This window comes from Lates calcarifer, linkage group LG11, assembly GCF_001640805.2.
Source record: "Lates calcarifer isolate ASB-BC8 linkage group LG11, TLL_Latcal_v3, whole genome shotgun sequence".
Taxonomy (NCBI): domain Eukaryota; kingdom Metazoa; phylum Chordata; class Actinopteri; family Centropomidae; genus Lates; species Lates calcarifer.
The window spans coordinates 8,484,642-8,508,108 of NC_066843.1; the positions used below are offsets into that span (position 1 = coordinate 8,484,642).

Sequence of the window (23,467 nt, forward strand, 5' to 3'; positions counted from 1 at the left end):
AGTATTGATTCCACACTGTGAAAATAGTCCATTACAAGGAGTACTGCAGTGATAACTTTACTGACCTAAAAGTACCTAAGTTTAATTAGGAAAATATGCAAAAGTAAATGTATTCATTGCGAAAAAACGACTCCTGTATAGCCTGTAACTAATGATTATGTTCAGTATCAGTTGATCTCCTGATTTTATTCTCGATTAATCGGATGATTGGTCAGTCAGATATTCAGAAAATAGTGAGAACTGGCCGTGACAATTACTAAACCATCCAGTCCAAAACCTCAAAATTATCAAAAACACAGAAAATTTTTGTGAAGCTCTAATATTTTTGCATGAAAAATGACTTAAATGATTGTCATAATAGCAATGGCAATGGTTTCATCTTTACCTAATACTGTTGGATAATAAAGCATCATATGTTATAAGCCCTGCATATATTTTGTTTGAAAAATCTTAGTTTCTAAACTGACCAGTGGCTAAATCTATGAGAGTGGAGTAAAAGGTAAAACATTTCGCTATAAACGCAGTGAAAAGATGTATAAAGTGCCATGAAAAGACAAAACTCAAGTACAAAAGAAGTACCTCATATTTGTACTTTATTTGTACGTGCTTACATTTTACTTACGTAAACTGAGCTCTTATTGTTTAGTGGAGGTAAAAACATTCATGGTCGTGAGCATATACTTCCCTCTAGTGGTCACAGAGTGGAACTAGACCAGTTTTTTATTTTTATTTTTTTTATTTTATTTTATTTATTTTTTTTACTTTGAAGGTTGTAGCCAGACGTGATAATATGCCATTGTGTCTGACTTGTGGCGTTGAAGTTACTCATTGTTGCAGGGCAGGAATATCTATAATTGTAAGTTAATTGCTGACAGTTTGTAGGCGGTGTACTTGTATTGTAAGGGTCGCACTGTGTATACTTCTTCTAAAAGATGCCAGGTTTGACTGACACACAAGTTCCCATGGTAGAAACAACACCACATTCACACTTCCGGTTAAAACCTTCAAAATAAAACCACAACATCATTCAATTTGGTATGAATATTCATGTTCTCAAGTGGATTATTTGCAAATATCTGGTGACTTAACTAAACTAACAGTATGCTGTTACCCTTAACTTTCATACTGTGCAGTGTAATGGCCATTCCAGCCTCCAGGAGCTGCTTTAAGCTTTTACTTTTTTTTACTACATTAGGAAAAATGTGTGTTGTATAAGGCCCACTACGTGAAGCACTATAAATAGTGGGGAGCATAGAGTTACATTTGAGAGAAGGGTTTAACAGAAATGCTTTAATTGTTTAAATGTCTTCCATTATTAAAACAAACGGGCCATAATCAATGAGATATCTGCCAGTTTTTATTTGCCAGGTTCTTTAATATGTAAATGCAAATAATCACAGCATAGGAAAGATCTATTAAAAATTTCCATCCCATTACCAAGTCATAAAAGCTTTGTTGTGAAAAATCATAACATCCTGAATCCCACCCTGAAGAATTTCACAACTACATAACAAACAAGAGGTAAAACAAAAGTAATGCTTACACTTTTTTCCCTTAAAAAGGAAAACATTTGCAAGAAAAAACAAAAGAATTATCCTTTTTTAAAACAAAAAAGTTAAACATTACAGAGATTACACATCTCTACATTCATGTTAAACCACATGTTTGTGTCAATTAGGAACTTAAAACTCCAGCAGGAGCAGGATGAGCAGAGTAGTGGCCGTCATGAAGTTTGTTTTGTTCCTCCTGACAGTCACATCAGCACTACGTTAAAATGTGCAAATGAACAAACTTGTTTACTCACTTCCATCTTCACTACACTCAAAGCTGCACAGGGCTGAACGTGACACAGAGTTCAGTAGTTTTCTTAGGATTCCTACTGAACTGTGAAACTACACATTCCCAGTTACTGTACATCCTGGAGTGAACACTGTCAGGTATGACCTATACGAGAAGGCATGAAATAAGACACAATCATTAAACAAAAATATATCCTACAGGCCTTTAAATCAGGGACTTCAACTTATCAGTCTGCAATATTTTTATCCTGGTGCAACAGGGTTATACCACATCAGGTAAAAAAAGAAAAAAAAACTTCACTGGCTTTAGATTAAACAAGCAAACAGAGTAATAACATATGAGAAGGAACTGAAATGTTACACATACATTGTGCATCTTCAAAGGGTACAAATGGAGTAAATCGCTTAAGATTTTGGTAATTTGACAGGACACACGTATGCTCCCAACATACTTTTAGACACACATACATACATATAATTACATAGGGACAATTATTTGGCACAAAAATCTAATATTTTACATATTAAAGTGTGTACTCTTGGTTAGACAAGATACTGTAAGAGTAAACATTTTGCAAGATGTGCAATTTTAAAACACCACAGATGGACTGATCTGATTTTTTTCCTCCTTTTTGATACACAGAGTATCGATCTGACAGAAGTGCTCTCTCTTTCCTAAATTTAAAATCTGTTTAATGCTATACGACTGTGTGGGAACTCCCAGGGATCATTTATATGTAAAATTACATACCTGAAACGTTACACTTTAGAACTGGAAATGTTCACACACCAGCATTTTTAGGCTCATGTGCATCTTAAGTATATTTATCTAGACAGTTAATGAGAGTGTGTAGCCCTACAGATAGTGTAACTGACAGGTGGAACACTGAATTTTAATACAACACTGACAAAGAGACTATTTTCAACGCTGATCCGCTACATAACGTTCGTCTTAGTGCCAATGCCACTTATCAAAACAGCGCATCTGTGTTTAGAGACAGATGTTTTCACCACTTGGGATCCACACAGTATTTAAACTTCAGTTTTGTTTAACGGCAACCAAAATCATGTCCTGTTGATTAATGTAGTTACAGCTACATTCAAGCATGCGTCAGTGCACCTGAGGTATTGTTAATTAGCTGGCTGTGAAAACTGCTGCAGTGAAACTACATCCTCAGTTACTAAATGAAATGTTCAAGTGGTAAAATTCAGTGAACTTAAAAAAACAAAAAAAACAAACACACGCTTTCTCTGGTTTGACTCTCTCCTTCTTGTAGCAAAACCACAACCTATCACTTGACATATTGCATGATTATTTATACCATATACTTTCTATGTATTTTTCCAACTTGAATCTCACAATGTGGCAGGCTGTTGCTCAACACTGTTACTCAACCTCAGCTGAACACACACGCACAGGGAAAAGTCAGCTGTTCTGTCAGTCTCCCAAGTCTTAAGACACTCATTAAACTCACTGGATACTGGGTAAGAATGTGGATTTGGTGTTGAGACAGTAGAAATTAAACCCAGCTAGAATCAAATCTGCCCTGTGCCTGTACTGCCCAAGCTGAAACACGATGATACACAGGAGAGGTGTCACTGGAAATGTCAGAACTTATTATAATTTTGGGTAAACTTCACGCTGGAAGGATCTGCTTGAGTGCATCACGTGTGCTTTGGCCCAGTTTGTCGGGGAATTTAACGTGGAAGTCCAATATCATGTCGCCCCTCTTCTCGGGGCACTTGGACAGCGGCAGGCCTTCTCCGGCAATGCGCTTTTTCATTCCAGGTTTGACAACGTCTCTGGAGGTCACAGTGATGGTCCGGCCGTCCAGCGTCGGGGCATTGACTGTGCATCCACACAACGCCTGGAGAGAGACAGAGAGAGAGAAAATAGGGAACAAAGTAGTTAGATAAAACCAACAATGTTTTTTGCCCTTTTTTTATTTGCATCAAAAGGAAAAAAACACGTCTGATATCCTTGTTCACATACTTCTCTGAGTGATATTTTTGCAGGGTAAATTATGTCTGATCCCTCTCTTCTGAACACAGGGTGGGGTTTATCTTTGACCACAAACACCACATCTGCAGGAATGTTGGTAGGAGTTTCGTCCCCCTCCCTGGGAAAGGTGATTTTCGTCCCCTCCTTCCAGCCGCGTTTGATGTCGACTGTTAAAATCTTGTCCTCATTGCGCATGGTGCAGCCGTCTGGGTTCAGTCTCTTGCGGGAGATCTTCATCTTTTTGGTGCAGCCAGAGAAGACCTCCTCGAGGCTCACCTTCAGCTCGTGCACCACGGGCGGGTCCTTCTTCTTCTCGTGCGCTCTGTGGGGGCCTCCTGGGTGGGACTTAAAGGACCTGTGAAACCCACCCATGCCGCCCATTCCTCCCATGCCGAATGCTGTGAAGGGGTCATTGATGTCCATATCATCCTCCCCATTCTGTGAGAAGAAATGATCGAACGGGCTGCGGCCTCCAAAGAACTCGGCGAAGATTTGGTGAGGGTCTCCATGGAAGGTGTAGTTGTAGCTTGAACCGCTGTGTCCTCCACCTCCACCCCCAGCTGAACCCTTTAATCCTAAAAAGGGAAAAGACATGGAGAAACATCAGAGCTCTGGGACTGTATTAACTTGACAATGACTGACTATGTTGGCCAATGAGTAAGAAAAACACATTTAGAAACAGTGTCTAAATTTTTTATCTGTTAAATGTCCTGCTCAGTACATATCTGTGTTGCAATTTGTTTAACAACCAAATTTAAGGAATCCAGAGCTGCAGATAATGATTATTTTCACTATCAACATATCTGTAGATTATTTTCTCAACTTGTCAATCAATAATTTTGTCTTTATGGTGTAAAAACAAACAAACAATAGTTTTGACCATAGAGACCAAAGATATTTAACTGACTATCATTTAAAACAAAGAAAAGCAGCTGATCCTCATGTTTAAAATGTTGTCAACAATTCATCAATTTTTAGTAGTTGCTGATTAATTTTCTTTCGACAAACTGATCAATTTCTTAATTGTTTCAGCTCTAAAAGGAATGCTTATTAAAAATGTTTCTTTCTCTTCTGTTAGTGATAGAAAATTTACATCAGCCAACAAATAGTTTTCAGATTCTTTGGACTTTTAAATATGGATAGGGACACCAGCTTTAAAAATCCATTATGGGCTGGAGTAGGAAATCAATAAAGGCCTCTGCATAATTAACTAAACTAACCCATTAAATTATACCCAAGCCACATAACAGTAGTGAAGTAAGGGGTTGACAGTGACGAGTCATCCCTCATCACTTATTTCATTGACAGCAATTCAATATATTGTGATTTTGACATCAGTTTTTTATCACTAATCACTATAAATAATACAAAAACATTTATGCTTTCAAGTTAGAATCTAACAGAAGTTAAAATTTAACAAATGTTCATATGAACATGCTCACATATTAATACTTTAATCAGCAAAGTATTAATCCTCACAGGATCTCAATAAATAAACTGATAATGGTGATATATATTAACTGCAAGACTAAAAATGACCATGCTGCAAGTAAAAGAAGTTCACATACAATTTCGCTGCTGTTACTTAGTTAAAAAAAAAAAAACTAAAAAAAAAAAAAAAAAAAAAAAAAAAGTCAGATCTGTGTCTGCATCTCTGCTTATAGGAATGTGGGACAGTAACATCACAGCCTGAAAGGCACAAATCTGTGCATTTTTGAACTCGTTAAACCGGATTTTATTATCCCAGTGACAGAGTGAGAGACTGAGAGGACGGGCAAGAACTCGTAGTTTCCAGTAAATTCTCCAGCTGCACCTATTGCACACACACCCTTTTTCATTGTCTGGTTATCGACTCAGAAAGATACCAGAAACGTGCAGCAATGACCCGATTAAAGGATGCAACGGTGTTTCAGCTGGATGCAACAAAATCAGAAATAGACAATGTAGGGTTTGCTTGAGATTAACAGTAACATCTGGAGTTTTATTTAAAGTAACATATGCAAGTTATGAAGAAAGGAGTTCAGTTACCTTCTTCTCCAAAGCGATCGTAAATGTCCTTTTTCTTGGCATCACTGAGGACATCATAGGCTTCAGCAATCTCCTTGAATTTATCTTCTGCTCCGGGAGACTTGTTCTTGTCGGGATGGTAACGCAGGGCCTGTTTTCTGTACGCCTTTTTTATCTCATCTTCAGACGCACCTTTTGCTATTCCTAGCACTTTATAGTAATCTTTACCCATTACAATGACCGGTCAGTTCTTTTTACCACTTCATAAAAACATTATCAACACAGTCGCTTCAGTTTTCTGCTCGGTGCCAGCAACACATCCAGCGTGTCCTGTGTACGGGGCAGGATAACGGGCTCCTACGCCGCCGCCGCAGCTGTCACTGCTGCGGGCTGTAGCTGTGGCTAGCTATCGGTCAAGGTTAGCTTCCCTCACTTGTCACTGCCCCCGTGGACAACTTTCTTCTCTGCGCCGAGACAAGGAGAAAAAAATATTAATGTCACTTAACTTTGACGAGCCAACGCAGAGCAACGTGTACATACAGTGCTGTTCCTGCGTTGCCGCCGAGCTGGAAAACCGTGTGAAGAAACTTCTGGAAGAAGCTGGTGCTGCTGATGTGTGTCATCACTACCGAGCCGAAGAGGGTTAACTCCGAGCAACTTCCGGTTTCGCTTCGGCCACATTAGACCTCAAGAAGTGGCCAGATCTGTCTTTAAACCTATATCTTAAAACAAATTTACAAACAAGACGCTTCTCCGAATGAAAAATACCGCAATTATATCGTATAAGTTAAATTAATTGCCGTGTGCATCTATACTATCGACCCTTCTAGTAATGTTTAATTTGAGTACGTATGCGCAAGCGCTGTCGCTCTTTCCCCATGCTGCTTTTACTGTCAGTGCGGCCAGGACACTCTCACTTCAACTACTGCCTGAAGTCAGTAATAACCTGCATTGGCTACTTTATGTCACTCATATGGATGAAATATAATGTTAGATATGTTTAATGTTAGATATGTTCAAGTGGTTTTATTTATTTATCCATAAATTCCAGTTTATTTATCAAATAATCTCCTACGAAGTTTCCAGGAAAGAACCAAATAATTTGGTACTAATAATGGGTAAAATAGAGAGTAATCATGATGGATTTCCAGTCATTTGCATATATTCATTTATATACAGTTACTATATACAGGCACTGGGTATTGTTAGGGTTGCTTTAAGACCTCATACTGCTAAGTGCTCATGTCTGGTTGTTCACTGGTTGTACTGGTTGTAACGGTAACGCGCTCTATAGCGCCCTCCAGAGGGGACAAGTTGAAGTAATTTACGTCCAGAGTGTGAGTGGTGTGCAATAATTTACCCAGCCCGTTTCCTGACTCAGGAGGTGCACAAGTTCTGGAGGGTGGGCAGGTTGACATCAGTAATCTTGTTTTTAATCAGAACTGCAGAATCCAAAATGTTTACATTGTTCAAATCAAAAGCTCTGTGACACAGCTGCACTAAAAATCAAACACAAAGGTAATATCTTTTGAAGGACTACTGTGCTGTTGTTTCTGTGTCAACCTGCTGCAGTTCACAGGAAGGGAAATAGAGGTTTACAAGAGGTACAAGAGAGTAAAAAGGACTGTTTCTCTTACCAGGGTCACTGATCCCATGGAGCCCCCATGTTATAGCATTCCTCTCATGTTAGATCCAAGTGTCATGACCTTTGAAAAAGAAGCAGGTGCAGCTCAGCATTTCTGAGATTTTTCTCCATGCATGCTGACAATCACTATAAAAAAGTGTTAGCAGAGGGATTTTTCTAATACAAGACTTAAAGAATGATCTTGGAATACAAACAGTGATACCACTGCTTGCTGCTGACACGGACTACTGGTTATAAATAGACCATAGAATATAGATTTGCAGTTGGCTGTGTGGAATGATTGAGTTGACCCAGTGCGATGAAAGGTATCTCTGATCTTCTCCTAATCAGCATTTTCTACACCTCCCCAACCGCAGCGAACCTCCTTGAAGTATTTTAAAGGAATTACGTTGCTCATTCAGCACACAAACCTTGGACAGGCACTGAAATAAATATATTTGCCTTTGTACTGGAGGTCAGGATGAGAAAAGAATACCAGCCTCACAGGTGGTCTGAGGGGGTGAGGGGGAGGGAGGGTGTTGGCATGTGGAGATCTTTCATCCCCTCGGATCAGGCTTTTAATGGGGGGGCGTCACTGTGTAACCAAGTGAGGAGCAGAGCAGACAGGAGATGTGTCTTATAGGTCTAATGAGAGCACATTGGCATCTGACACGGAGCAGGCCCGTATGTGGCTTCCCAAGGTTACCGAGCCGGTGCAGAGCAAATCAGGCGACTTATATTTAGCCTTGCAAATGGCGCACTATGGATTATGTCTTGGGGCTCTCCGGTTTCGTCTTCAGTGCGTTTTGTTGCACGGAGTGGGGGGTTGTGGGTCATGAAGAGGCTGCTGCTGTTCAGGTGAGGAGCAGGTTTGCTTCATGTTCTTCGACCAGCTCTCCTTCCGCTTCTCCTCGCTGTTCTTTACCTTGCTTGCATGTCTCCACTCTCTAACACACATAACACTCCTGTCTGGGGGGTGGGGGTGGGGGGGTGTTTATGGTCTCACATATTTTCGTCTCTCTTCCTCTGGAGGTGGAGGGCTATTCCGAGAGGCCAAAAGACACCAAAGAAGCTTCAGCTGGAGTGGCAGTTCTGGTGAGGGAGAGCTGGGAGTTGCACTGCACCAGTAAGAGAGGACTGGAAGTATCACAGGTTATTTCAACAGGCTACTGAGGTTTGGGATCAAACGTTATCATGGATGTACTCGCCTTAGAAGCAAAGAATGTGAATACAGCAGAACCTGAGAAGAAATCTGCACCAAGGCCAAAACCAAAAACTCCCAAAAAGGCCAAAAGGACTGTTTACTTTGAGGTGGAGATCGTGGACTTAAAGACCAAGGAGAAACTCTTACTGCTGGATAAGGTGAGAGTCCTCATGATGAATGGTCTCTGATTACACTCACCCTTTATATTTACCATAATGATTTTAGAGGACTAATAATACTTAATAAGTGAATGTTGAGTCCTATCACAAACACAAACAGGTGCTTAAGACCTTTTTGATTTTAGGCCTCAGGTTTTGTGAACAATTCCTGCAGTTTATCACCTCCCAGTTTTTAAAGCTTCATGATTTAAACCCCCTTTACGTATGAGCTAAAAGTAGCGCTCTGATTACTCTGCAGTGAAGTCACAGGAAACATGTTTGTTTGAGCTGAAGAACCACAGAGTCATCACTGTCGGCAGGCGGGGTAATTTTACAGATAATCATCTACTTCACAGGCGGCCTGGTCAAGTGCAGCCATTATCGGTTAACGTTTCTATTGAGACGAGGGTTGCAGTTAGGAGGTGAGAATTCCCTCTTCATCTGACAGGAATTTTCTGTTCCAGCTACAGTACATGCCTGCGTTGTGCTCACAGAGGCCAAACGGGCAAGCAAGCGAGCAGGACAGGGCAGGGCAGAGTAGGCACTACACGATTAGCAGGTTATGTAAATGTGCAGAGTGGTGTCAGAAAGAGGGAGGGATCACGTTGCGGATGAAAATGGCAAAATGCAAGTCTGACAAATTCCAAAAGAAATGAAAACAGCAACAACGTTGACTTCTGCTTTTGTATTTTTAGTGCCCAGTGTCTTGTTAATTGGCTTGTAAATGTCAACATGGCGGCCTGCTGTTTAACGTTGACATTTTGATTGCAGGTGGAGCCAACTGCCACTATTCTGGACATTAAAGCTTTGTTTCACAAATCCTGTAAGTGACTTTAAGAAATGAAGACATTTTCTACTTCTTTTGTCTTAGATTATGATAAATAAATTCTCTAACATCCAAAAATAAAGTCCCTTTCCATTTCGACAGATCCAAAGTGGTATCCAGCCAGACAATCCCTGCGTTTGGATCCAAGTGGGTGTGATTTTTACAGTCAATTCTGCAGATATCAAACTCCACTGAATGTGTTATGTGACGTTGTCTGGTCTTATCTGTCATGTTTTCTCAGAGGCCAAGTGTCTCAGGGATGAAGACATCCTCCAGACTCTTCCTGTGGGAACCACAGCCAGCTTCTACTTCAGCGACCTAGGACCCCAGCTCACATGGGGAACTGTGAGTGCATTATTAGGACCATACAGTGGCACATGTTTTAGCCAATGCTGTCCTTTTAGATTTATTCCCACCTTCCTTTAGTATCCAGTGATAACAGTCGACTGGCCCTTTACAAAGATTTGAATGTGGTAATTCAGTTCTGAGTGTGTTTTGAAAAGAAGCCTGCCTGTTGCTGATTGCAAAGATGCTTCAACGGTCAAGATCTGATCCTTTGTTCATTAACCTTCAGAATGCAAGGAGTTGTGTGATTACCCATGGTTCTTTCTGCATGTTTGTTTTCTGGGTATGATTTAGCTACAACAAACTGACTGAATATTTTTTATTAGCTCGGGGAAAGAGGCTTGCTTTTCAAAACACTCCGCAAAGTATGCATGACTTGCACTCAGTGGACTGAAAGCACGCCAAACCACTGGTATGGTCATTTAAGATTCTTCTTATTTTAAATATAAACACATGCTCTGTCACCCACTCAATAACTCTTGAATATAAATATCAACGCGCAGTGACAGAAAGAGGTGATTTGCTGTGGTTTGTTTTTTCTCTTGCTTCCTGCACTGCCTGTCCTCTGTCCTAGGATACATAATCTCATGGCCCCATTTCTCCCCATAGGTGTTTATCCCCATGACCTCTCACTTGCCTTTCACTCCACCTCTTTACTCACCCGTTGCCCACCCACTCTCTGCGTTCCCAACCCTGACACCACTGCCAGGCTTCAGACCTTTGCCAACGCGGTTAGGAGGAACATGAAGTGCCCCCTTAGCAGTTAGATCACCAGTAGCTATTGGTCAGGCATGCTGAGCTGGGGGGGGGGGGTTTGCCCGAGGTGCTGATTCAGGGGTCGGTTTCACTGTCAGTTGTGCTGCTTCGTTTGATCGTATCATTTGTGAAAAGCTGGTATTACAAGCTGTCTTAGTGTCTCATTTGACACATGTTGAATACTATTATTGCTACTCTGAGTGGTTGTCAGTGCTGAGGAGAATTAGATGGACTGAAAGATGGCTTTGACAAGTGGGTTGTCAGAGAAGACAGAGCCATACTTGTGTCAGTTGCATGTTTTCCCTCTTGAAAGAGGGTTTAGACTGACTAAGTGCTAGTTTAGCAGGGAGAAATTACTGGTTAGTGTAGAAAAGTTAACTGTTTGAGCTGTTTGTTGTAATGCTGTTCATAGATTTATTCACAGTTGCTGTTTTGGCCCTTCTCCTGCGTCTGGCTGCAAATCAAGAAAAACTAAATTTAATGTGCTTCTGTCTTTCCTCCGCTCTCCTCAGGTCTTCCTGGCAGAGTGTGTTGGCCCACTGATCATCTACCTAATGTTCTACTTCCGCCTCCCCTTCATCTATTCTCCAAAATACGACTTCACCAGCAGCAAGCAGTGGGTCGTGCAGTGAGTGTCAGCCAGCCTGCTTATGTTTTCAAGGGATCTGTTGCGATGTTCCCACAGTGCATCAACACAATCCCAGGCTTTGCACAGACGCCCTCCCCTCCACTCAACATGACAAACAGTCGTCAAGCATATTGCAGTGTTGACACTGAGTCAGGGCCAAGTGTAATGGACTGTAGCGCAGCAATGTATTAATCACAGCTAAATATGTAAGTGTGTGTTTGTGTGTCCTGTTGCAGCTTGGCCTGCATGTGTCACTCCTTCCACTACATCAAAAGGATTTTGGAGACGCTGTTTGTCCATCGTATCTCCCACGGGACCATGCCTCTCAGAAACATATTTAAGGTGAGTTGAGTTGCATACTCTGATCTTTCAAAATGATATTTATTATTTAGCGCAGTGTTCTTACTCCCAGAAATCCAAACCAAACACATGTGAAGCCTTATCTTGACAGTTTGACATATTATAGGCCCACTTTCTATTCCAGAACTGTGGCTATTACTGGTGCACCGCAGCTTGGATGGCGTACTACATTAACCACCCTCTCTACACGCCGCCTTGTAAGTGCTGACCACTGCAATTCTCACTTTAACTCATCAGCTGCAGTTGATTTACATCTTAATCTATTTTTCTGTGAAACATCCAACAGTTTATGGGCAGCAGCAGGTGAACGCAGGACTTTACATTTTCTTGGTAAGCTTGAGATAAGTGAAGGTTGTATTTTTCTGGTTCAGTAAAGTAATTTTCCAGATATTAAACCTAATTACTTATGGTTATATAGATTCTCATCTTTGGATGGCTTTACTCCCACAGTTCTGTCAGGTGGGGAATTTTTCCATCCATGTTGCACTTCGTAACCTCAAATCTCCAGGTGAGCATCTTGGAACAATGATGTGTGGTTGTTACTTGGCATTTTTAGGTCAGTAATTTCAGGGCAATGCAATGTTTAATTTGTCATCTCAGGATCAAAAACCAAGAAGATTCCTTACCCGAACGAAAAATCCTTTCACTTGGATTTTTTGGCTGGTCTCTTGTCCAAACTACACATATGAGGTGAGCAGATACCCAGATCCACTTGTACATAACTAACAAAAAATGTTAAAATATGTTTTTAAATATATTCTAATGAGAAATAAAATCAAAGGTGATGTGAAACTGATTCTCAGATTGGTTAATGTTAATGTTAGTTGGTTTTCACTTTAATAAATATAACTTTGTATGTGAGGATATGGGAAAAGTCATTCACTTATTTTGTTGATTGTTTTATGTGTTTTACTTGCACTGAAATACAGAGACTAGTTGTCTGTCATTGTGTTCTAGCCAGTGGCCTGCACTGTATTTTATTTTATTACACCTTTGCTGCCATCTACTGGTTATGTCCTACACTTTTACCATACATCTCAGTCCACTATGTGTGTGTGTGTGTGTGTGTGTGTGTGTGTGTGTGTGTTTCTGTCGGGGTGTGTGAAAACTTCTTGCTTGCAGGTGGGCTCCTGGATTGGCTTCACGGTGATGACCCAGTGTGTGCCTGTGGCTTTCTTCACTCTTGTGGCCTTCATCCAGATGACTGTGTGGGCCAAAGGCAAACACCGCGGCTACTTAAAGGAGTTCAGAGATTATCCAACCCTGCGCTCCTCCATACTCCCCTTCATCCTGTAGAGCCTGGCACAGAAAACAAAGGTCGCTGCACACATCCAACTCCCTCGCCGACTGGGATCCCTTCTTACGGGCCCCTGCATCCATTTGGATGTAAGAAAATGTGTGCTGAGGTCAACAGCATGGATACGTTTTGGTCACATGGACTCCATGTCACGTTTTCTTGCATGTCACTCCATAACAAGGAGAGGCAGTTACAGTTACTCTGAGCGGTGAGTGCAAGACTGTTACTGGCCTTCAGAGTTAAATACAGCAAAGTCTTAACTTAATGTTGTTTGTGATCTTGAAGACAAAGATGAAAAATGTCCTTTTTATTTTGCTACTTTGATAAGTTGTAAAATATTTGATGTAGAGAGCCATTTAGTTGTTAAAACATTTCATTATTTTCATGGCTTATGGCAGCCTAATCATTGAAGTTTCCCACAAAGCTGGGAAACAAAGGGGCTAATCTGCATCTCAAACTAGTACGCAGCCTGGAGCTGACAACTGTGCGGCCTCATGCAGCTCACTACTGATCTGACTGATCCAAGCGACCTTTACGTGATGGTAGTGCTATTAGATCCGGGCTAGAAATAGTATATTCTTATTCCCATATTTTCCACCATGGGTGAGGAAAACGGTTTTCTATTTGTCTGTACATGGATCAAGTGTGTTTCTGGCATAGGGAAAATTAGAGAAAAACACTGCTGATAGCATGAACACACATCCTCTCACACACAAAGATTATATTGCAAAAGGTATTCAGCTGAAAAAAAAAAAGCAAATAGACCAAGTTTCAGTCATCAAACCATTATCAGTGTATTATGTAAATTTTTGTGCAGTCTGTACTTTTTCCATTTGGTTATTTTTGTACTAATCTGACAATTTGTGCAGCTACAAAACAGTTGAATATCTTTTGGTGCTTCCAAAAACTGGATACAAGACACTGGATATATACATTCAAAACAGGAAAGATACATTTATTCACCATTTCTATTCTGTTTTCACTGAACGTGTATGTCTGCATCATCTGAACCTTCAGAATAAATGAGGAATTTTTGGTGTTGTACAGAATACAATACTCCTGCTGCAATATGTATGTGTGAGGAAAGCATTGAGTTTGGAGCAGGAATTTTTATCTGCAGTGGAAAGTTTGTTTACAATATGCGATTGAGACGCTGTGCTATTGAAACAATTGCTTTTAGGTGAACTGTTGATACAAGGGTTAATAAAATGTATCACAAAACAAGTGAGTGAATAGAAAGACACAAGCTTTATTTGTGACTCTGGAAGAAGTGTCGATGTTACAGATAAAAAGGGGAGGAGATATATTGGAGATGTAGACTACATCGTATGGAATGTTACAATTCAAGTGGCTGGCTTAGATCAAAACACAAAGAGACACTGGACAAATTATAATGGATGATAACATAAAAATATTGCATTTGATCAAGATATCTGCTCTGTAAACAGGCACTGAGCAGCTGTATTGGATTTAAAACAATATATTCAGTATCACAATGACATTTCCCACAAGTTTATTACTTTATTTTGCTTATGTATAAAAGCAAATTCCATTAGGCTGCACATTTTCTGGTCACATCTATCTTAAATTGTTCCCCAAAATGCAACTGTATTACGTTGGACCATAGTCATTTCTAAACAATATAAAACAAAGAAAAAAAACCCCACAATATATTGCCTTGCCAGCAAGTAGTAGTATATCATATTGGTAATATCTTAGTGTTACAGAGACACTGAAGACATAATCCAACATCAGCAGCTATTGTTGACATGATAAGTCGGGAATCAGACTTGATGTAGATATGTATATAGTCTGACTTCCACAGCACTTTGATGACACTTAAATCAACTCATCATATGAGTAAAAGGAAAATGCATAACAGATGTGCTTTATGTTAATCTGTGAGCGTTACAACCTGTTTCTGGGCTTACAAACAGAAGGTACTGTAATAGACGGGGGGAAAGACACGGGTAGAGATTTCAGAATCGCAATAAACCAACATTTTCATGTGGACCCAAAACTGTGATAACACTTTGCTACAGCTCTATGCAGTCATCATCTGTGGGAGTACATTAGCCCATAGGTGGTGCACTTGGTGCAAGGTAGAATCCTCTTCACTGGCTGCATTACCCACCTTTTTCTCTTGCAGAAAGGTCACTGCTCCTCCACTTTAAAACGTACTCTGATTGTAGCAGTCTGTTCCCTTCACAATGCGGTCTCATGGGTGAAATGACAACTATTTGAAAACCAAAGACCGTAATGAGAGGTAGGATGACTTGTCTTTCAGTTTCTGGTCATTCTCACAGTGAAAGTTCATTCCACCGCAGCCTTTCCCCCTCCACTCACCCTCTACATATGCTGTATATGAAGGTGGGTGGCAGGATCCAGATGGGAGAGGGCACTGCATGCATGTTTGGGTCGATGCAGCATTGTCTGTCTGCCTGTCATTGTGAATCGCCGCTTCAGAGGTCTTCGTATTCCAGGAAGTGGGTCCTCTGCAGCACCTTCACATGGCGCTCGTAGATTTTGAGGGCGGGGCCGAGTCGGATAGACAGACCAGTCAACACATCACTGCGCTGCATTAGAAGAAGGGATTTCCCATCAATTTCCTGTTGGTGAGAGAAAAAATATTTTTCTCAGTTAGTGTCACACCTGGGTTTCTGAAAGGGGGTACTGAATGCTTAACATGTGTGAACAATATTTTAGGTGCCACCAGGACAAACAGAGTATAAAGTAAAATTAGCTATTGACCTATTGACTTTACCGTGCAGGTTGATATACACAAATAAATGAATACTGGTTGCAACTTATGCCACTAAACTACACATTAACTGCCTCTACAAATGCATTGGGTGATGGGGTGTTAACTTTGGTTTTCAGTGTACACGTAGCTCCCCCTGTGGCAGCTCGTGGTGGTGCACTAACCTGTGTTCGAAACGCCACAGCCTGCTCCGGGAAGCCTGCAGCTGAGAAGTAAGAGGCCACATCTGCCACAGTCCACTGCAACAAGTTCTGGCTCATCTTCTCCTTCTTCACAGAGCTGGAGGAAGGCCAGGTGAAGAAGAGTCAGAAACAATGACTGCAGGATGCCTTAACATTAGCAGGTTATTTCTCACTTTATTATTATCTGTTCAAGCCTTTACATAGCCCACTATGAAGTTAACTAATTATTTAAGTGGTGTCCTTCAGACATAAGTAGATGTACTATTTGAGAGAGGAACTGGAGGACAAAGGCTGATAAAGGTGTGTAAATCCACTGTGGAGAGGGGAGGGAGACATGATCTTATGAATCTGCTAAAATATGTTTCTAGAGGAGAACTGAATGACTTGAATGAATTAGATACTCACACATCATCACCCTTACTTCCATTCAAAAGACCATCTTCAGCTGTTGTAAAGGGTGATATATCTATTTTCTTTTTAAATGTACCTGCAACCAAAATGGAAGATAAATTACTATAAATATTGTGTGAATTTTACAATGATAAAGCGCTGATTTAATGGATATTATGACATGCTGTAAGAGAAACCTTAACAGTTAGTTGATTTCACTGGTTCCTATTAAAGTGGCAGTTTGACAACATGTAGGAGAAACACCAGTTCTATTCAGGGAACATTAGTTTTTTGGCATCAGAGTCCTCTGCACTTGTTTTTATCAACATGAAACATTCAATGAACAGCCACAGCATGTCTATCTCGAGGCCCCACATCATTCATAAAACCTGATGTACTCCAATGTGCAATTAAAGGGGAGCTAAGTTCATATGACTCACTGTGGGAGCAAAGAGAAGCATTGATTTGAGTACTTTTTCAAATTCAATGTGAAAAATTAATTCAAATTATATTAACAATTTTTCTGGGGTTTTTTCACATCCTTGACATTCACAGGTGTGATGCTGAACAAACAGCACCAGAGTTGTGGAAGTGGTGCTTATTCCATGGTACTAATATGCCACACTGAGGCCTCTACTGTCACGGTACAGTATGTTTTTCTATTAGACTTTGTTCACGGTTCAGCACAGTGAGGGTAGAGTGAATGAGCACTGAAACAGCACCCTTAACACACCGGCCCACTTTCACAGGTGTGCTGGCAGGACTGTTGTCACGCACGTAACGCATGACCAAAACGAAGCCGTTATTTTGTAGCACAGCACTCCTCCCAGCCAAACTACATCCAGGCCCAGCACAGGTAGAGCACACAGTGACATGGTATTTGTGCAGTGGTAAAAATATTTTAGTGTTGTTTGTTTGTTATGCCACATCAGTCATTTGCGTGGAGATCTCTTGGTAATGTCTCACTGAGGAGGGGAAATCTATAACCGCTTCAAACACATTCAAAGCTAGCATGTCACTTTTCAAATTTTCAACAAAGAAACCGACTCTGTAGGTATCCCACTACAAAAATAACATAGTGTGCTCATTGCTATACACAGACAAGGTGGAGGGAACGCTACTGGGTATTAAACCCTGTGTCTCTGAGGTGGTGGATGGGAACTTCTAGTAACTTTTATTTAAATCCATACGCAATTCTTAAAGTTTTGCTTGTTGGTAAACACATATATACTGGAAAATACAGAACAGACCGTTTCAGAATTATTAAGAGCTATCTGTAAAGATACCTGTTAAAACCAATTTAAGCAGACAGCTGTTGGAAACGCTCTGCAGCTGTGTGTTTATTATATGGTCAGGTGGTGATTCTTCTTGACTGGAAATCGAGATGCATCAACTTCAATACTGAATCAAACTACTAAGTCTGCAGATTTCCACTTTTATGAGCCACTGCCATTAACAGTGCAGTACTGCACAAGGGCAGCATGTTTACTGCGATGACTTTTAACAGTCAAAGTGAGCACCACCTGGATAGAAGGCAGCATGACAAGCTTGTGAAGCATTCAAAACATCTTGAATAAGCCTCAAGGGTGAGGCAAATACTAGTGCTAAAGGCAAAATAACAACTAGCATGATCTTTGAAAAAGAAACTGCCATTAGTTGTGTGTCATAGCATGTGCGTCTTATTAGAAACCATTTTCCAAAATGAAAAAGCGGCTGAGTGATCTGTTTTCTGCAAAAAAGACACAAGCTGCTTTTCAAAATAAAACGTGAAACTATGTAACTCACAGTTGTCAGATGGCAAAGACAGTGTCTGTGGTCTTCCATCGGATACATTCCTGGTCTCATCCTGTCAGCCAAACAAAACAGATGAAACATGAAAATGTCAGATAGAGAGCAGAGAGATCAAAGAAGCAGGAGATATACAGGGAATACAGGCCAATTACCAGTCGTGCTGCATAGTCTGGTACCAACTGGTCAGACGAGAGGCTGCTGTCCTCCACCTTGCCTCCATCTTCTTTCTTTGTGTTGGTCTTTAAAGCACAGGGGCTAGTAGTTACAGGGTTGGTTGCTGGCTTCGTGGCTGCTGCTAACACAGAAGGAACCATTTACATCACACTCTGCTATCATCCGTTCTAGATTAGTTTGATAATTAATAACTAATTCAACTGACAGTTCTTTCTCTGTGTGTTTTTCATATATTTCATCAAACCTAAATAACTGGTACATACAGGCCAATCAATGATTCACTTCTAACTGCAGCAACGTTTTCGCTAAGGCATGGAAATGCATTATTTACTCCTGCAACTCTGTCTAGCTTACATAAACTAAAGTATTTCTACTGTCAACAACTGTGTCACCCCACAATTTATCATCTAGGTGGTTAAAAGCTTCCACCCCTATTTCATATGCAATGCAAAACTGAATGTACAGATTGCACATAAAACAATATTAGAGTGCTCCATAATGCCGGGAGTGCGTACTGGACTGTGTCTAGCAGTGTGAATACCTTTGTCTCTCTGCATTCCTGGGTTCTGGCGCTCTGCTGGGCAGACAGCAGAATCATAAGCCCAGTCATTGTGTGTGAGGGCCCTGGGGCTGGAAGGGGGCAAGGAGCTGGGCCTCTCACCAGCCTTCTGGAAAGAGACACAGTCCAGCCCCGAGCCAGGGCCGCAGCCAGTGCCGGGGCCAGGCCGAGTGCCAGAGGGAGAGCAGGGGGCAGAGACGGCTCGCGCAGAGGCACAGTGCACCGCACCATCTTCATACGTGCCACCAGGAGAGGGCCCGTCCTGCCCATCCCGGCTCTCATCGGCCCCCTCCTCATCTGCATTACTGTCTGTGTCCATAGCCATGGAGGTGTCAGCCTGCGAAACAGGAGTATAGGTGCAACATATAATTTCAATCATATTGCATTTTGTAATTGGAATCTCTAACTACGATTACATGATATTTAAAACATCTAATGTGGATGCAGAATTAAACAAGCCTACATCACATCTTTGCTTGGATAAATAGGGAATTAGTTTCAGTGGATAAAAAACATTTGATTCAAAAGGGAAGCCTTTATAAACAATTAACTTCATCATTTGACAGAAACTTAAAAAGCTGTTAAACCTTGCGAAGGGTACATGGGATTGCTGTCATGACAGAGTACTAATTGTAGGCTGAACGTGTCACATGAAAACACGCTCGTACAGATGTCGCAATTTGACCGCTGTGGTGGTAAATTATTGCCTTGAATGCCTCCGTCCCTTTCCGCGGTGCAGTGTGAACACTCCGCAGAGACAGTCCGTGAGCCCCGCCACCACAAATGTGTTTCCACGCAATAAAACAACTGCATATAATAATGTCATCCGCCGGCGCACAAGTAGTTTTAACATACGCACTCGTTTCTATCGCTGTGGGGGTTTTTTTGTTTTTTTGTCGACGGCGCCCTGTGTGAAAAATTACCTTGTGTGCGACTGCGTGTCCAAGACCCAGCAGTCGAGCACAAGAGCGCACTAAAGCCCGCCCCGCTCCTGTGAAAAAGAGCCGCTTGTATGGCATTCACCCATCGCACCGCATTTCACATAACTTTCACCGAGACACGGTCACAAAAACACGATACCCCAGCCACCCCCTACCCCCCTCCCCCCGAGGATCTCAATTCAACGTGATTTTCATCTCGGCTCACAAACATAACCGACGTGCACGCTCGGTGCGTCCCCCGTCTTTTTTTTAGAGGCCTTACGACTGATCATTCAAACACATAGGGAGCATAGAGAGGGCCGATGGGAGGCGTTTTTTTGTTTTTCTCAAATTTCCTCCAAAGTGCGCATGGAGTTGGGGGAGCCGCGGTAAAGACCTCGCCATTGTGTCTGTGGTCTTTAACGGAGCGCTTCCCCGGGGCCGAGCCGCGGCAAAGCAGACCGGAGATGAGAAAAAACAAACCGAAACGAGCTTTTAACTCGACGGGTACATGAACGCGGCACACTCCGATCGCGGCGAGCACCAGCCGCCCTCGATTATAGTCTACTTTGACTTTGCACCGGGTCAACGATTTACAGCGAAAGCGACGGAACAGAAAGAGTAACGAAAATGAGCCCGTTATCGGACACGTCACTGTCTACATTTGACCCTAGTCTTCGGGGTAAAAAAAAAAAAAAGACCTGGATAACAAGCCCCGAGAAGCAGCCTGTTCAAAGTAAACAAGCATTCGTGTTTTGTAGCGACACACACGCCTTTCAGGGAACAAAGTCAATTTGATCTCAGCTTAACCCAAATCGGACAGGGCGCATCCGCCATCTAGAGCTGGACGAACAGTTTGCGGTCGCTTTACGTTAGTTCAGGTCTCACACATTGTTATCGGCTCTCATATTTCATCACTTTGCAATGCGGTCGCCCATTTTAAAATGCTGTCAACAAATAGTTGTCAGGCAAAGGAGATGAAATGCCATTGCTGTACGGGACGAGAGGCCACAACAACAGCCAACACCAAGCATTAGACGTGACCGGGCTTGGCAGCGTGTCCGACAATGGATCTAGGGGTTCGACTTTATGCACTGCGTCGGCAATCGTCCATCACTCGAAAAATAGACGCAGTTTGCAGAAATGAACTGCATATACGTGTATTAGGAGTACTTTGGCATCGATAGCCATCGATTTGTTCGCTGTTTTCACGGGACAAAACATAGTGATGGGCATATTTTAAAGTCCAGACGGAAAGGGTGACATCTCGTCATGGACAGACGAAATATATGCGTCTGGATGTGGCTCTACAGTGACATTTGGTATTTCGCCCGGGGAGGCAGTCCCCGTTCCCCCCCGGGAAAAAAACAATCAACAACCCAACAATGTCCCAACGTCCCCCCATCAGGCTCCTACATACATCCGCGGTGTTTGAGACTTTTTTCCCTTCACCCACTCCCACATTGACAAGTGACTGAGAATTACAACACATATTTCTAGCCCCGGCTTTCAAAATAAAACCCCCAGTGGCGAGCGCTTGTCTTGACGCTCTTATTTTGAAAGCAAATCTGCTCAACTTCCGGCTTCAGCGTACTCGTTTCTTGTGAGCTCTACACAACCACCCCCCCTCTCCTCCCCTTCGCTCAACGCCGAGTTTGGGGCTTGAAAAGCGCTTTCTGCTGCTGATAATGGAGGCTCGACCGGGGCTGTTGCGGACGGACAGGACGGTGCAACTTTTCCCGTCTTCTGTTTGCCCGTCCGCGCCGACTGTTTAAAGTGCTTTTCAAACGGCGCGACGTAAAATATGCCACACTCTCACTACACGCGCACCTTCTGTTTTTTTTTCTTCTCCGCCTCGGTAGCGCTCGAGCGAGGTCCAACCGCCGCTCCCCGTCTGCGGCAGTTTTGGGTGCACTTGCAAATCACTCCCCTCACCACTCCCCGTGTACACATACACACACACACACACACACACACACCAAAAAAGACGTTTATTTGTGCAAACCACACACAGCCCGTACCGGGCTTTTATCTCCACCTGTTAATTTGGTATGATGTGGTATGACAATGAGATGTGAGCTCGTTAAACATGTCTCCTCGCATCAGCCTCAAACATACCTCCAAATCCTCCTCGTCCTGGTCAACAGGACCGAAAGCGCTGTCCCCGTTGCTCAAGTCAGAATGACTGGCTTCTTCCACCGCGCTCCTTCTCGCAGCCGTCGTTAACGTTACATCGTCTTTTTTTCTGCTTCTCCGCTGAACCTTGGCGGCGTTTCGGTACGAAATAGAGCCCTTGTAGTTAACTTTCAACACGGTCTGTTCCTGAATCAGTTTCTCCAGTTCTGCGCAGGTTCGGTCGGGCTCGGACCCGTGTCGCCTCCGGACCATTCGGCAAATCCTCTCCAAGTCCGGCCGGGCTTTCCGCGACCGCAGCGAGTCGATAGTGTCCAGGATCCACTCGCGGTACTTGGATTCAGACATCTTTTTCTGCTTGGTTGGTTCGCGTGCTTTTTTTCTTTTTTTGCTTTTTTTCTTACCTTGGTGCGTCAACCTTGTACGTTAACACACGGTGTTTTTTCGTGAGCCGCGGTCCGAGCCCAACTGAGAAGCGGAAACCTCGCTGTACGCCTCCTGCGTTTGCGTGTGCGCTTAAGGTGGACCGACGGATTACAGACGAAAAGTTTCACTCGAGAGAGGGGTTTTTAAGGTGGAATGTGCAGTCCTGGACGGGGACGTGCGCGCGCACCCGGCCCCATGTGCGCCCTAATGGGTGCATAAGGTGGTATTTTACTTGAAAAAGTTAGGAAGCGTAATACAAACAGCTAGTAAGCCTTTGATGAAGTAGGCTAACTGACGCTAGTCCACAGTATGACAAATCGAAGAACCTGGGTTCACGTGCCGCCCAAATACAAGATCAAACAAATAATTAATTAATTAATAGTATACAGTGAAAAAAGGTATTATAAAATACAACATATTATTGTCTTTTAAAAAATACTGCATTAGTGAATCCAGTAAAAACTCCCTTTGTTGTGCTTTTTAGAAACAATTGGAGGCACAATCTATGATACAATATATATTTGGAAAAAAAAAAAAAGATCCAGGAAGGAACCAGCAGTCATTACCAAATTAAGGCCCTAGACACAGGGACTACAACTATACATCTATTCTGTATGTAAAACGGTGTTTTCTGATGCTGTTAATATGATTACCTCACTAATATCTATAAATACAAGAGTAAACAGTTGTGTGACTAGTTGGGAAATTCAGAACAAGATTTATACTGACAAATGAACTTGAACTGTGTGTAAACATAATTGTAATCTATGCAGTCTAGAAATGACTAAATGGGTCTTTGAAGTATTTGTCTTTATATACTTTTAAAATCTATACATTTTACTACATCTTGTTGTCTTTTCAATGTGTCTCGTTCATTGTCCAATTATCAACTGATGAATTACTTCATAACATCTCATTCTTCAATGGATTTAGTCATTACTTTTTTTCTTTTTTCTTTTTTTTTTTTACTTTAATTGCTTTCGAACCATCTGGAAGGCTCTATGGGCCCTTCACATATGACTGATGCAGATAGATGCAAACCTTTAAAAAAAAAAAAAAAATGGAGCGCTCTGAGATACATTTGGAGAGGGGTGCTGAAAGCTGGCTGGTAATTGATCCTGTACT

At 42.0% G+C, this 23,467-nt stretch overlaps 3 protein-coding genes across 5 annotated transcripts; 1 reads left to right on the forward strand and 2 right to left on the reverse strand.

Moving 5' to 3' along the window:
- Positions 1 to 1,335: 1,335 nt before the first annotated feature.
- Positions 1,336 to 6,601, reverse strand: dnajb1a (DnaJ heat shock protein family (Hsp40) member B1a). The gene is made up of 3 exons (XM_018704631.2): positions 5,830 to 6,601; positions 3,793 to 4,376; positions 1,336 to 3,667 (listed from the first exon to the last, which is right to left on the reverse strand). Exons 1-3 carry the CDS (start codon positions 6,038 to 6,040, stop codon positions 3,437 to 3,439), a joined length of 1,026 nt encoding a protein of 341 aa, XP_018560147.1. The 5' UTR covers positions 6,041 to 6,601; the 3' UTR covers positions 1,336 to 3,436.
- A 1,442-nt stretch (positions 6,602 to 8,043) lies between these two features.
- On the forward strand, positions 8,044 to 14,062 carry LOC108902677 (very-long-chain enoyl-CoA reductase-like). Its single transcript, XM_018704630.2, is given in 13 exon segments — positions 8,044 to 8,290; positions 8,465 to 8,794; positions 9,566 to 9,617; positions 9,723 to 9,767; positions 9,862 to 9,965; positions 11,234 to 11,349; positions 11,586 to 11,691; positions 11,834 to 11,906; positions 11,996 to 12,039; positions 12,160 to 12,217; positions 12,310 to 12,338; positions 12,340 to 12,399; positions 12,832 to 14,062. Coding segments are annotated over 12 exon segments (1,029 nt in total). The 5' UTR covers positions 8,044 to 8,290; positions 8,465 to 8,626; the 3' UTR covers positions 13,006 to 14,062.
- A 173-nt stretch (positions 14,063 to 14,235) lies between these two features.
- On the reverse strand, positions 14,236 to 22,459 carry samd1a (sterile alpha motif domain containing 1a). 3 transcript variants are annotated; one of them, XM_018704625.2, is made up of 7 exons: positions 21,902 to 22,459; positions 18,846 to 19,200; positions 18,283 to 18,425; positions 18,125 to 18,185; positions 16,355 to 16,436; positions 15,932 to 16,046; positions 14,236 to 15,615 (listed from the first exon to the last, which is right to left on the reverse strand). In XM_018704625.2, exons 1-7 carry the CDS (start codon positions 22,262 to 22,264, stop codon positions 15,469 to 15,471), a joined length of 1,266 nt encoding a protein of 421 aa, XP_018560141.1. In that variant the 5' UTR covers positions 22,265 to 22,459; the 3' UTR covers positions 14,236 to 15,468. The 3 variants fall into 3 exon arrangements, with proteins under 3 accessions (XP_018560141.1, XP_018560142.1, XP_018560145.1); XM_018704626.2 differs by having other exon boundaries at positions 18,283 to 18,422; positions 21,902 to 22,458; XM_018704629.2 differs by lacking the exon at positions 21,902 to 22,459 and adding an exon at positions 21,614 to 21,819.
- Positions 22,460 to 23,467: the final 1,008 nt, after the last annotated feature.

Excerpts from the sequence above, each read along its gene's own strand:
- dnajb1a (XM_018704631.2), bottom strand. The coding sequence starts at position 6,040 with ATGGGTAAAGATTACTATAAAGTGCTAGGAATAGCAAAAGGTGCGTCT. Across the intron at positions 4,377-5,829 it reads CGATCGCTTTGGAGAAGAAG|GATTAAAGGGTTCAGCTGGG; the intron begins GTAACTGAACTC and ends TTCCCTTTTTAG. Across the intron at positions 3,668-3,792 it reads CAAAAATATCACTCAGAGAA|GCGTTGTGTGGATGCACAGT; the intron begins GTATGTGAACAA and ends GTCTCTCTCCAG.
- samd1a (XM_018704625.2), bottom strand. The coding sequence starts at position 22,264 with ATGTCTGAATCCAAGTACCGCGAGTGGATCCTGGACACTATCGACTCG. Across the intron at positions 18,426-18,845 it reads AGGAATGCAGAGAGACAAAG|CAGCAGCCACGAAGCCAGCA; the intron begins GTATTCACACTG and ends CTTCTGTGTTAG. Across the intron at positions 18,186-18,282 it reads CAGACTATGCAGCACGACTG|GATGAGACCAGGAATGTATC; the intron begins GTAATTGGCCTG and ends TTTGGCTGACAG.